The 14,898-nt window shown below is 41.9% G+C and overlaps 1 protein-coding gene across 2 annotated transcripts in view; it reads left to right on the forward strand.

The window, feature by feature from the left end:
* Positions 1 to 14,898, forward strand: part of dym (dymeclin) — a 361,807-nt gene that overhangs the window by 73,569 nt on the left and 273,340 nt on the right. For both annotated transcript variants that reach the window (XM_059989749.1, XM_059989750.1), the window contains exons 3-4: positions 9,640 to 9,692; positions 10,249 to 10,342. In XM_059989749.1, coding sequence (XP_059845732.1) covers positions 9,640 to 9,692; positions 10,249 to 10,342 — 147 coding nt within the window. The remainder of the gene's footprint in view (positions 1 to 9,639; positions 9,693 to 10,248; positions 10,343 to 14,898) is intronic.

Raw genomic sequence — 14,898 nt, forward strand, 5'->3', positions numbered from 1 at the left:
GTAAGGAAGTTATGGAACCTATGACAATTAAAGAGGTGGAGGTACTGGCGCTTTTAAGAAATTTAAAAGTGGATAAATCTCTGGGTCCTGACAGGATATTCCCCAGGACCTTGAGGGAAGTTTGTGTAGAAATAGCAGGAGCTCTGACGGAGATCTTTAAGATGTCATTAGAAACGGGGATTGTGCCGGAGGATTGGCGTATTGCTCATGTGGTTCCATTGTTTAAAAAGGGTTCTAGAAGGAAGCCTAGCAATTATAGACCTGTCAGTTTGACATCAGTGGTGGGTAAATTAATGGAAAGTATTCCTAGAGATAGTATTTATAATTATCTGGATAGACGGGATCTGATTAGAAGTAGCCAGCATGGATTTGTGCGTGGAAGGTCATGTTTGACAAACGTTATTGAATTTTTTGAAGAAGTTACGAGGAATGTTGACGAGGGTAAGGCAGTGGATGTAGTCTATATGGACTTCAGCAAAGCCTTTGACAAAGTTCCACATGGAAGGTTAGTTAAGAAGGTTCAGTCGTTAGGTATTAATGCTGGAGTAATAAAATGGATTCAACAGTGGCTAGATGGGAGATGCCAGAGAGTAGTGGTGGATAATTGTTTATCGGGATGGAGGCCGGTGACTAGCGGGGTGCCTCAGGGATCTGTTTTGGGCCCAATGTTGTTTGTAATATACATAAATGATCTGGATGATGGGGTGGTAAATTGGATTAGTAAGTATGCCGATGATACTAAGGTAGGAGGTGTTGTGGATAATGAGGTGGATTTTCAAAGCTTGCAGGGAGATTTATGCCGGTTAGAAGAATGGGCTGAACGTTGGCAGATGGAGTTTAATGCTGAGAAGTGTGAGGTTCTACATTTTGGCAGGAATAATCCAAATAGAACATACATAGTAAATGATAGGGCATTGAGGAATGCAGAGGAACAGAGAGATCTAGGAATAACTGTGCATAGTTCCCTGAAAGTGGAGTCTCATGTAGATAGGGTGGTGAAGAGGGCTTTTGGAATGCTGGCCTTTATAAATCAAAGCATTGAGTACAGAAGTTGGGATGTAATGCTAAAGTTGTACAAGGCATTGGTAAGGCCAAATTTGGAATATTGTGTGCAGTTCTGGTCACCGAATTATAGGAAAGATATCAATAATTTAGAGAGAGTGCAGAGACGATTTACTAGGATGTTACCTGGGTTTCAGCAATTAAGTTACAGAGAAAGGTTGAACAAGTTAGGTCTCTATTCATTGGAGCATAGAAGGTTGAGGGGGGATTTGATCGAGGTATTTAAAATTTTGAGAGGGATAGATAGAGTTGACGTGAACAGGCTGTTTCCATTGAGAGTAGGGGAGATTCAAACTAGAGGACATGATTTGAGAGTTAGGGGGCAGAAGTTTAAGGGAAACACGAGGGGGTATTTCTTTACTCAAAGAGTGATAACTGTGTGGAATGAGCTTCCTGTAGAAGTAGTAGAGGCCAGTTCAGTTGTGTCATTTAAGGTAAAATTGGATAGGTATATGGACAGGAAAGGAGTGGAGGGTTATGGGCTGAGTGCGGGTAGGTGGGACTAGGTGAGATTAAGGGTTCGGCACGGACTAGGAGGGCCAAGATGGCCTGTTTCCGTGCTGTGATTGTTATATGGTTATATGTAGAAAACATGTGCTTTAATTTCAATTGAAAATGAACAAATGCATTACAACAAAATATCTGTCTTTTGAAGTCCCATGGTACTTAGCTATTTATTGAAATGACTTCTAAAACACTGAAAATTAAATGAATAAAATACAGCTTTTTTAATAGTAACAGTTATTATTTTAAAGCACTGAAAATTCTGTTATCCTTCAAGATATTATCATCATCACTCTCCTCCTGACTGTCTTTATTTCAAAAATGGTAGGAGATGCAGGTCTACTTGTCCTGCTCCTTCTTATTCAATTGTCCCCTGTGCCAAAACTCAACAACGACCATCACAAAGACAGAACAATGACTGCGCGCCAGTATGCGGAGCGCGTTATTTGATCTGGAGCGCATTTTTTATTTTGAGAACGTACGTGCACCTGCGCACTACTCATGTCCATCACTTAACAGAAATGACATGTAACATGTAAGGCTTATTGAAAAAAATATTTTCAAATGCATTTTTTACATAACACAACGAAGAAACTTATTTTTAATTTCAGTGGGAACAGTGTTGTTGGTCTCCCTTTTTAGCCAGCGCATCAAAGTCTGGATTTAGTTTTGTTGTGGTGATTCTCAGGATGGATCTGAGGTGTTGGTCAGTTAACTTGGATCTGTGGCTGGCTTTGTTGATGTTCATGACGCTGAATGCCTGTTCACACAAATAGGTCGAGCCCAACAAAGAGTAAAGCGCAAATGTGGAGTAATACGCTGCACCTCAACAAAGGTCAATGTATATAGAGTGCGTCATCTATTGGGAAAATGCCAGAATTGCGGGGAAAAAACGTTAAGGTTTATTAATATAATGTCATCAAGTTCTGCGGGCCGCAGTTTGCCCATGCCTGGTCTGAGTGCATGCTGGGAAATGTTGCAATTGTGTATGTTTACAGTGAAGCCAAGTTTATTGTTTTTGAACTATATACTTGTATACCGTCAAAAGAGACCACATTTCTCCGAACCAGGGTGTAAAGCACTGTAATATATATAACACACAATAACTTAGGAAAATAAGGATAAAATCTACAGATGAATTACGCATGTATAAAGTGCATAAATTAAATATTGTAAGCTACAGAGCAGATTAACCAGTCGCACATAAAATGCGATGTGGCTGCGAGTTCAGAAGCCTAATCGCCTAAGGGAAGAAACTGTTTCCCATCCCGACCTTTTTTTTGTTTTTATGCAACAGGGCTTCCTGCTTGTTATTAGAAAGTCAAAGAGGATGCTGGATGGATGGTTGGGATCCTTGATAATACTATGTATAGAGGATAAATGTTCCCGATGGATGGTAGGGAAAACCCTAAGATCATCTCAGCCTTTTGCACAGTCTTTAGTAGGGACTTCTGGACCCATAACACTCTCAATGGTGCTCTTATAAAAATTCAATTAAGATGGTATAACGATATATACTCAGTGGCCACTTTATTAGATACCTCCTGTGCCTAATAAAGTGGCCATGGTGTTCATTCATGGTCTTCAGTTTCTGTAGCCCAACCTCTTCAAGGTTTGATGTGTTGTGCGTTTAGAGATGTTCTTCTGCACACCACAGTTGTAACACATGGCCATTTGAGTTAATGTCACCTTCCTGTCAACTTGAACCAGTCTGGCCATTCTTCTCTGACCTCTCATTAACAAGGTGTTTTCACCCACAGAACTGAATTATTTTGGATACTGGGTATTTTTTGTTTCTCAAATCAAGTCAGGTAGCTTTTTATTGTCATTTTGACCATAAACTGCTGGTACAGTACACAGTAAAAACGAAACAACGTTCCTGCAGGACCCTGGTGCTACATGAAACAACACAAAAACTACACTGGACTACAGACCTACATGGGACTACATAAGGTGCACAAAACAGTACAGGGCAACACAATAATTAATTAATTAATAATAAACAAGACAATAGGCACAGTAGAAGACAAATTTTAATATAATGAGTGATGTAGATATCAGTTTAGACTCTGGGTATTGAGGAATCTGATAACTTGGGGTTAGAAACTGTTGCACACTCTGGTCATGAGAGCCCGAATGCTTCGGTACCTTTTGCCAGATGGCAGGAGGGAGAAGAGTTTGTATGAGGGGTGCGTGGGGTCCTTCACAATGCTGTTTGCTTTGCGGGTTTAGCACGTGGTGTAAATGTCTGTGATGGCGGGAAGAGAGACCCCGATGATCTTCTCAGCTGACCTCACCATCTGCTGCAGAGTCTTGCGATCCGAGATGGTGCAATTCCCAAACCAGGCAGATGCAGCTGCTCAGGATGCTCTCAATACATCCTCTACAGAATGTGGTGAGGATGGGGGGGGGGGGGGGGGGAAGCACCATTCTCTGTAAACACCAGAGACTGCTGTGTGTGTAACTCCCAGGAGATCAGCAGTTTCTGAGATACTTAAGTCACCCCGTCTGTCACCATCAGTCATTCCATGGTCAAAGTCACTTAGATCACATTTCTTCCCTATCCTAATGTTTGGTCTGAATAACATCTGAACTTCTTGACCATGTCTGTCTGCTTTTATGCATTGAGTGCTGCCACAAGATTGGCTCATTGGATATTTACATTAACAAGCAGGTGTTCAGATGTATCTTATAAAATGACCACTGACTGTAGTTGAAATTGATTCTTCAAATGCTGAATTACAAATAGGTCATTAAACATGTGACTTTTTGAACCATCTGATTATTTCAGAATTCTACTGTGTCAAGTATAAACATCAGTGTGGATTTGGATTCATGTATTTATTGTGTTGTTTATTGAGTGTATTGCTAGTAAACTGAATCAGTTTGTGTTGAAATGTGTGATTTTTAAAATATTGCAGTTAACTTACTTAGGCAACAGACTATCAGGTTACTTTGGATAATGGTAAAGCAAATTTTTCCAGAATATTCTGAAAAGCTTCACTTGATCATTAAGTATATGCTGTGAACAATTGGGTATGGTTCTGTAGTTATAGTCATAGATTTACAAATTATCTATGCCAATAAAAATATAGTATTGAATCCTGATGCATAAGGTAAGTTTCGTGTGTCAGAATTCCATGCATATACCAAATTTCTAATGTTATGCAAAGGACAGGTTACTGGCACCTTAAAACCAATTGCTTCAGGCAGATGGGGCTTGTCAGCCATGGTTGGCAGCTTATCCAGGAGAAGGAAAACTCTGATCTCAAACCTCCACTACCCTGTTGATGCACCATCAATAACTCACACTGAGACGTAAGGCGAGATATCGGCTTTTATTGACTGGAAGAAGGAACCAGGAGTGAGTGTCTATCATACAATGTCTTGGAGACTGAGGCCGAGCGTCAGGCCGCAGATCTCCTTCATACAGGGGCCTGTGGGAGGAGCCACAGGAGCAGTCAGCAGGGGCGTGTCCCGACAGGCACATAGTTCACCACACCTGTGTCTCTACGCACTGATGGGGAAGGTTTTGGGAGCAAACGCTGAGGAAAAATCTGGAACTGGAGTCCCTAAGGCCATTCTTCATTGAGTTCAACAGTGACTGGCACCTATGATGATGCTGCTGGTGCCAAACTGTATCAGTCTCTGGATTTGTCAGCTACGTGGAGAGGGGGAGCCTGCTGCATAGGCAACAGCTTGCTCTCCATATTATACTGCCCTGGCTTGTGTATCAACTTCAATATAGACAACGAGGTTAACCCTAACCAGTGGAGGGACATAAAATGTTATGCAACTTAAAACAAAATGTTATTCTGCCTAGCATGGTGGACATGCTAGGTTGACACCTGAAGGTGTGACAGTGCATTTCATTTTGTGTTTCAGTGTTAATAGAGTAATAGGACACTTCGGTGAAACGTTTCTGTGGTGGCCCTGTGGCGAAGAAGGTGAAATATTTAAGGGAAACATGAGAGGGAACTTCTTCACTCAGGGTGGTGACAGTGTTGAACGAGCTGCCAGTGCAAGTGGAGAATACGGGTTCAGTTACAACATTTAGGGAAAATTAAGATAGGGACATGGATGGGAGGGGTATAGAGGACTGTGTTCGGGGTGTAGGTTGATGGGAGTAGGCAGATTAATACTTTGGCACAGACTAGATGTGTTGAAGGGCCTGTTTCTGTGCTGTAGTGTTCTATGACCCTATGCCCCATCTAGTCTGTGCCAAATTATTAATCTGCCTAGACCAATCAACCTGCACAAAGCCCTCCATCCTTATCTGTTAATTTATTGAAATACAGCGTGGAACAGCCCTTCCAGCCCTGCAAGCTGCATTGCCCTGCACCCACCAGTTTAATCCTAGCTTAATCATGGGACAATTTACAATGACCAATTAACCTACTAACCAGTACGTCTTTAGACATTGCGAGGGAATTGGAGGACCCGGAGAAGGAGAAGATCCATGCACATAAGGGAATGAACGTACAAACTCCTTACAGAGGATGCTGGAATTGAACTATGAACTCTTATGCTAAGAGCTGTGATAGTGTCGTACTAACTGCTACTCTATTGTGGCCCCCCAACATACACTACCTATGTTAATGTGACAACAAAATCTGAATGTGAATGAAAGGAACAATTACAAATGTTCTACAATATGGTTATTAACAGTGATTCTTGAAAATATTGTGAGCTTGTGAAAAATGCTGTGAAAGGGAATGTTTGTATGTATGTGAGTTTTGGGAACTAGGCAGAAGGCTGAAGAACAGGACCCCAAGGGTGGCGTTCTCAGGATTGCTGCCAGTGCTACGTGATAGTGATGGTAAGAATTGGAGGAGTTGGCAGTTGAATACATGGCTGAGGAGTTGGTGCAGGGGGCAGGGTTTTAGATTTTTGGATCATTGGGATCTCTTCTGGGGAAGGTGGGATCTGAACTCGAGGGGGAGCAATATCCTTGCAGGTAGCTTTGCTAGCATGGTTCAGGAGGGTTTAAACTAATTTGCAAGGGCGATGGGACCTGGAGTGATCGAACAGTGAAAGAAGTGCATGGATTAAGGCCAGATCTAACATACAGAGAGGCTTTGAGGAAAGAGAAACAGAATAAAGGGTATAAAGCTGGTAAGGTAGAAGGGCTAAAGTGTGTGTACTTCAATGCAAGAAGCATCAGGAACAAAGGTGATGAACTGAGAGCTTGGATACATACATGGAATTATGATGTAGTGGCCATTATGGAGACTTGGTTGGCACCAGGGCAGGAATAGATTCTCAATATTCCTGGATTTCAGTGCTTTAAAAGGGATAGAGAGGGGAGGCGGGGTGGCATTACTGGTCAGGGATACTATTACAGCTACAGAAAGGGTGGGTAATGTAGCAGGATCCTCTTTTGAGTCAGTATGGGTGGAAGTCAGGAACAGGAAGGGAGCATTTACTCTACTGGGGGTATTCTATAGGTCCCCTGGTAGCAGCAGAGATACCGAGGAGCAGATTGGGAGGCAGGTTTTGGAAAGGTGGAAAAATAACAGGGTTGTTATCATGGGTGACTTTAATTTCCCTAATATTGATTGGCACCTGATTAGTTCCAAGGGTTTAGATGGGGCAGAGTTTGTTAAGTGTGTCCAGGATGGATTCCTGTCACAGTATGTTGACAGGCCAACTAGGGGGAATGCCATACTAGATCTAGTATTAGGTAATGAACCGGGTCAGGTCACAGATCTGTCAGTGGGTGAGCATCTGGGGGACAGTGATCACCGCTCCCTGGCCTTTAGCATTACCATGGAAAAGAATAGAATCAGAGAGGACAGGAAAATTTTTAATTAGAGAAGGGCAAATTATGAGGCTATAAAGCTAGAACTTGTGGGTATGAATTGGGATGATGTTTTTGCAGGGAAATGTACTATGGACATGTGGTTGATGTTTAAGGATCTCTTGCAGGATGTTAGGGATAAATTTGTCCCGGTGAGGAAGATAAAGAATGGTAGGGTGAAGAAACCATGGGTGACAAGTGAAGTGGAAAATCTAGTCAGGTGGAAGAAGGCAGCATACATGAGGTTCAGGAAGCAAGGATCAGATGGGTCCATTGAGGAATGTAGGGTAGGAAGAAAGGAGCTTAAGAAGAGGGTGAGAAGAGCAAGAAGGGGGCATAAGAAGGCCTTGGTGAGTAGGGTAACGGAAAACCCCAAGGCATTCTTCAGTTATGTGAAGAACAAAAGGGCGACAGGAGTGAAGGTAGGACCGATTAGAGATAAAAGTGGGAAGATGTGCCTGGAGGCTGTGGAAGTGAGCGAGGTCCTCAATGAATACTTCTCTTCGGTATTCACCTCTGTGAGGGAACTTGATGACGGTGAGGACAATATGAGTGAGGTTGATGTTCTGGAGCATGTTAATATTAAGGGAGAGGAGGTGTTGGAGTTATTAAAATACATTAGGACGGATAAGTCTCCAGGGCCTGATGGAATATTTCCCAGGCTACTCCACGAGGCAAGGGAAGAGATTGCTGAGCCTCTGGCTAAGATCTTTATGTGCTCGTTGTCCATGGGAATGGTACCGGAGGACTGGAGGGAGGCGAATGTTGTTCCCTTGTTCAAAAAAAGTAGTAGGGATAGTCCGGGTAATTATAGACCAGTGAGCCTTACGTCTGTGGTGGGAAAGCTGTTGGAAAACATTCTTAGAGATAGGATCTATGGGCATTTAGAGAATCATAGTCTGATCGAGGACAGTCAGCATGGCTTTGTGAAGGGCAGATCATGTCTTGACAAGCCTGATAGAGTTCTTTGAGGAGGTGAACAGGCATATAGATGAGGGTAGTGCAGAGGATGTGATCTACATGGATTTTAGTAAGGCATTTGACAAGGTTCCACATGGTAGGCTTATTCAGAAAGTCAGAAGGCATGGGATCCAGGGAAGTTTGGCCAGGTGGATTCGGAATTAGCTTGCCTGCAGAAAGCAAAGGGTCGTGGTGAAGGAAGTACATTCAGATTGGAGGTTGGTGACTAGTGGTGTCCCACAAGGATCTGTTCTGGGACCTCTACTTTTTGAGATTTTTATTAATGACCTGGATGTGGGGGTAGAAGGGTGGGTTGGCAAGTTTGCAGATGACACAAAGGTTGGTGGTGTTGTAGATAGTGTAGAGGATTGTCAAAGATTGCAGAGAGACATTGATAGGATGCAGAAGTGGGCTGAGAAGTGGCAGATGGAGTTCAACCCAGAGAAGTGTGAGGTGGTACACTTTGGAAGGACAAACTCCAAGGCAGAGTACAAAGTAAATGGCAGGATACTTGGTAGTGTGGAGGAGCAGAGGGATCTGAGGATACATGTCCACAGATCCCTGAACGTTGCCTCACAGGTAGATAGGGTAGTTAAGAAAGCTTATGGTGTGTTAGCTTTCATAAGTCGAGGGATAGAGTTTAAGAGATGCGATGTAATGATAATTACAGCTCTATGAAACTCTAGTTAGGCCACACTTGGAGTACTGTGTCCAGTTCTGGTTGCCTCACTATAGGAAGGATGTGGAAGCATTGGAAAGGGTACAGAGGAGATTTACCAGGATGCTGCCTGGTTTAGAGAGTATGGATTATGATCAGAGATTAAGGGAGCTAGGGCTTTACTCTTTGGAGAGAAGGAGGATGAGAGGAGACATGATAGAGGTGTACAAGATATTAAGAGGAATAGACAGAGTGGACAGCCAGCGCCTCTTCCCCAGGGCACCACTGCTCAGTACATGGCTTTAAGGTAAGGGGAGGGAAGTTCAAGGGGGATATTAGAGGAAGGTTCTTTACTCAGAGAGTGGTTGGTGCGTGGAATGCACTGCCTGAGTCAGTGGTGGAGGCAGATACACTAGTGAAGTTTAATAGACTACTAGACAGGTATATGGAGGAATTTAAGATGGGGGATTCGATGGGAGGCAGGGTTTGAGGGTCAGCACAACATTGTGGGCCGAAGGGCCTATAATGTGCTGTACTATTCTACCTATCTCATATTTAATTTACATAATTTCTTTTACCAGTTTCATTCAGTAAAGAATCCTACTTTGTTCAAATTATTGTTATAATATAGTGGATTTGTATTTTCTTTTTGCAGTGCCGATGCTCGTCTCTTGGAGGAGGCAACACTTCCAATCTCCAAGTCACTCAGTAAGTATGTTCATGCCTAAAATCAGATCAGATCATTTAATTTTAAAAATTATGCATTACCTTGAAGTGATAATTTTTTTGCATTAACTTAACAGTGCTTCTTTTATGATCTTTAGAGATTTAATTATCAAAAGCAATCAACATCAATTTACCGGTTGAGTTAAATGATTTCAGCCAGAGCCAAATAGATCTGTTAACTTTTTTACCCAAGGTGGGTGGGTGGGTGGGGGAAACTGGAACGTACCAATGGTTTTGTTAATTTGTTACCCAGATAAAGATTTGTAATAATTTCTGCTATAGATAAACGCCTACACATCTTCAGTTTTGTGCAGAAAAAAAAGTAATTTGGACAAAGTACTAGAAAGTTGCTGGGAAGTTAAAATATGTAATTTTAATTTGGTACATTACTTTTTCAAAAAATAGATTTTAGAGTAAATACCCTTTAATGTGTTTTTGAGTACGCCTTTTCATTATTGCTTGTAACATATTTCTGATTAATACTTATTTCAGTATTCGTGATAGCAAATGTCTCTAAGGTTTTGTATATTTCTTTCAGTTGTGAACAATCCTTGTACAGGAAACTTTCAAGCTCTTGTTAAGATCTTCCTTAGTAGAACCAATGAATTAAAGATCTCAGCTGAATGTCAGGAGTAAGTCTTCAATCTGTTTTTAATGTCTGAATTGTATAAATGCACATGTTGACAATTGACACAGTGTATTTCAGTGGATGTTTCAATGTAAAGTACTGTGCAAAAGTCTTAGGCACCATAGTCTTTTAAATATGTTTTCGATGCTATGGCCTCCATTGAGCACTGATCTGAATATCATTGGGGCTGTCTGGGATCACCAGGAATGACAGAAGCATGTGACACAGCCAAAGTCTATAGAAAGACTGTGACATGTTCTCCAAGATGCTTGAAACAACCTGCCAGCTGATTTTCTTATAAAACTGCATAACAGTGTGCCTAAGAGAATTGATGCAGTTTTAAAGGCAAAGGGTGGTCAGACCAAATATTGAGTTCATGTAGTATTTTACTGTTTACTGCTCTTTACAGTATTTTTTTGATATTTAGAAACTTTTAATTTCATTATATTTAAAAACATCTTCACTTTACAGATTTTTATACACGTGCTTAATACTTCTGCACAGTACTGTAAAGTAATTTTATTGTTTTCTTCAAAGCCTATAACTTGCCTGTGATTTTGCTGAATCCTTCCCCAACTCAGCATTAGTATACTCAGAAGTTCAGCATGGTATTCTGTTTCTCTACTGTGAGGACATATTACGCCCTGTTAAAGGTTTTAGTGCTAATGTTCTAGGGTGTTGCATGTAATGGTCTTTCTGTGCAAGCAATGTTTGGGTTACTGTTAGAGATAAGGAATACTTAAGGAATGTGGACCATCTAATAAGTAAAGTGGCACAGGGAAAAGGTTCTAGAGCAGGCTGTGGTGTAGCTTTGTGACTAACACAGTGAAGGTCTTTGGTTGGCGGGTGATGAAGAGAGAAGATACTGAATGGAACCAGTCAAAGGATTCGATCTAGTGGGAAAATGCAAGTCAATGGAGGAATGGCACAGATGTCTACCAAGGATCAGTGAATATTGGTTTTGGAAGATTTGAGCTCCAACCTGTGCACATTTGACTGTCTAATTTTAATGGACCCATTTTGGTTTTTTTTTAATAACTCTTTGAGTAAGATAACGTTCATAAATATACTTTATAATTGTACGCGGTGTGTGATCTGATGTTTCATGCTGACAGGCTATTGCAGAGGCTGTGAATCACATTGCATTCATACAAACCAGGGTCTGGGTGGTGAGACATCCCACTTGCATGGATTTGGCGGGACCAAAGTCATATACTCCCTAGAAGTACGAAGGTGGAGAAAGGTGGGGTCTCACCGCAGAATCCAGTGGCTGTTAGTGAGGGGCTAATGAGTGGCATTTTCAGAGATGCCCGTCAAAAGGGGGTTTCATATGGGGTTATCATTCTAGATCGAATTATCTGAAAGCTCCGTGATTGCCCTAAGAATTGATTAACTGGGTTTGTGTTTAAGCCTGTATTAAACTATTGTTCAGGAAAGTGATTAAGATATGTGGTTAAATGTTGATGCGATTCAAAGAGATTACCTGTAGCTACTGCTTGTTCCGAGCGGGGTAGATATCTGCAGCCCAGGTGATTTGTTGACTAGAGTTGTAAGCACGGTTAAATCATTAGGAAATGGTACAGTCATGGAATGCCAGTTTGGATACCCCCATCATAAGAAACATCCTCTCCACATCCACCCTATCTAATCCTTTCAACATTGAGTAGATTTCAATGAGATCCCCACACATTCTTCTAACTTCCAGCGAGTACGGACCCAAAGCTCCCCAATGTGCCTCATATGTTAACCCCTTTATTCCCAGAATCATTCTGATGAACCTCCTCTGGACTCTCTCTAATGACGACACATCCTTTCTGACATATGGGGCCCAAAACTGTGGACAATACTCCCAAGTGAGGCTTGACTGATGCCTTATAAAGCCTCAGCATTAGCTCCTTGCTTTTAAATTATATTCCTGTTTAAATAAATGCCAACATTGCATTTGTTTTCTTTATCACAGACTCAACCTGTGAATTAACCTTCTGGGAGTCTAGCATGTGGACTCCAAAGTCCCTTTGCACCTCTGATGTTTGAACCTACTCCCCATTTAGATAATACTCAACACTATTGTTCCTTTTACCAAAATGTATTATCATGCATTTCCCAACATCATATTCAGTCTACCACTTTATTGCCCATTCTTCCAATTTGTCTAAGTCCTTCTGCAATTACATTGCATCCTCAGCACTACCTACCCCTCCACATATCTTCACATTGTTTGCAAACTTTGCCACAAAGCCATCAATTCCATTATCTGGTCATTGGCAGCCAACCGGAAAAAAAACCCTTTATACTCACTCGCTGCCTCCTGCTTGTCAGCCATTCCTCTATCCGTGCCGGTATCTTTCCTGTAAATGACATCCACCTGCCTCGCCATTGTCCACCCTGCTTGTTACTTCATTGAAGAACTCCAACCGATTTGTCAGGTAGATTTCCCTTCACAAAAACCATGCTGCCTTTGACCTATTTTATCATTAGTCTCCAAGTACCCTGAAACCTCATCCTTAATAATGCACTCCAACATTTCCCCAGCCATTGAGATTAGGCTAACTGGTCTATAATTTTCTTTATTTTGCTTCCCTCCCTTCTTAAAGAGTGGAATGACATTTGCAATTTTCCAGTCCTCCAAAACCATGCCAGAGTCAAGTGATTCTGGAAAGATCATGACCAATGCATCTGCTGTCTCTTCTGCAAACTCTTTCAAAACTCTGGAATGTAGTCCATCTGGTCCTTAAGACCTTTCAGTTTGCCTGGCACCTTTTCCTTTGTAATAATAATGACACTTACTCCTGCTCCCTGCCACTCATGGACCTCTGGCACACTGCTAGCATTTTCCGCAGAGAAGAATGGTGCAAAATATTTATGCAGTTCATCCTCCATTTCATTGTCCCCCATTACTACCTCACCAGCTTCATTTTCCAGTGGTCCAATATCAACTTTCACCTCCCCTTTACTATTTATATAACGGAAAAAACTTTTGGTATCCAGCTTTATATTATTGGCTAGTTTGCCCTCATATTTCATCTTTTCGCTGCTTATGGCTTTTTTTTGTTCTTGTGTTGGATTTTAAAAACTTCTCTATCATCCAACTTACCACTCACTATTGCTATGTTATATGTCCCTTCCTTGACTTTTATACAGTTCTTAACTTTTCTTGTCAGCCATCGTTGCCTACCCCTGCCATTTGAGAACAACTTTTGTGGGACATAGCTATCCTGTGCCTTATGAACTATTCCCAGAAACTTCAGCCATCTCTGCTGTGCTGTTATCCTCACCTGGGAAAGCTCCTCTCTCAAGACTCTGTAATTCCCTTAATTCCATTCTGATATTTATACATGTGAGCTGTGCTTCTCCCTCTCAAATTGCAGTACGAGTTCAATCATGTTAGGATCACTGGCTCCTAAGGGTTCCTGTACATTAGGCTCCCTAATAAGATCTGGATTATTACTCAACACCCAATCTAAGACAGCCTTTCCCAGAGTAGGCTCAAGCAAAAGCTGCTGTAAAAAGGCGTAACATCCGGTAAAGGTTTTACTGCTAATGTTGCAGGGTATTTCATGTAATGATCTTTCTGTAGAAGCAATGTTTGGGTTGCTGTTAGAGATAAGGGATTCTTAGGAATGTGGGCCATCCAGTCAGGGGAGTGGAATGGGGAGAAGGTTCTAGAGAAAGCTGGCTTTGTCCTTGTTTGGCGAGAGATGAAGAAAGAAGCCGCTGGAGAGAACTGGTCCAGTGGAGAAACGCGATTCAGTGGAGCCAAGGCACAGAGGACTACTGTTTAATTATTATGGGCTACTTTGTTTTTTCCCTGTCTTTTCTCTACCAACTCTTTGTTAATATTCACAATTATACTTCTTTATAATTGTATGCAGTGTGTGATTTGTTATTTTATGCTGCAGGCTATAGCAGGACAGTAAACCCACAGCATTCACATAAACTGGGGCTTGGGTGGGCAGGACATCCCAATCTCATGGAATTGGCGGGACCAAAGTTGCTTCTAGCCCTGATGCATGAAGCTGAAGAAAGGTGGGTTTTTCTTGGCGCTGAGTCCAGTGGCTTCTTAGCGAGGGACTAACAAGCCATTTCTAGAGATGCCCAGAAAGGGGGAGGGTGGTTTCATTGTGGGGATTTTGCCTGGATTGAGTTCATTGGAAGCTATGTAATTGCCCTAGGCATTGATAAAGTGAATTTGTGTTTAAGCCTGTGTTGAGCTATTGTCCGGGAAAGAGATTAAGATATGTGGTTATGGACGCTGCAGGGGTTAAGTATTGGTGCAATTTAAAGAGATGACCTGTAGTTAATGCTTGTTCTGAGTGGGGTAGATATCTGCAGCCTAGGTGAATTGTTGATAAGGGTCTTAAGCACTGTTAAAACACCAGGGAACGTTACAATCGTGGAGCGGCAGTTTGACCAAATGGCGGGCAAAGATTTTGTTTTATTTCAGACTAGCACTGACATAACAGGAGTGGATCTGCCTGGTACCATTGGAATGCTCGGAGAGGCAGGGTCTTGGGCCGTCCATACTTTCTGAGAAGAGGAGAGCATTGGCGAGAGTGCTGT

Source organism: Hypanus sabinus, chromosome 14 (genome assembly GCF_030144855.1).
Source record: "Hypanus sabinus isolate sHypSab1 chromosome 14, sHypSab1.hap1, whole genome shotgun sequence".
Lineage (NCBI taxonomy): Eukaryota > Metazoa > Chordata > Chondrichthyes > Myliobatiformes > Dasyatidae > Hypanus > Hypanus sabinus.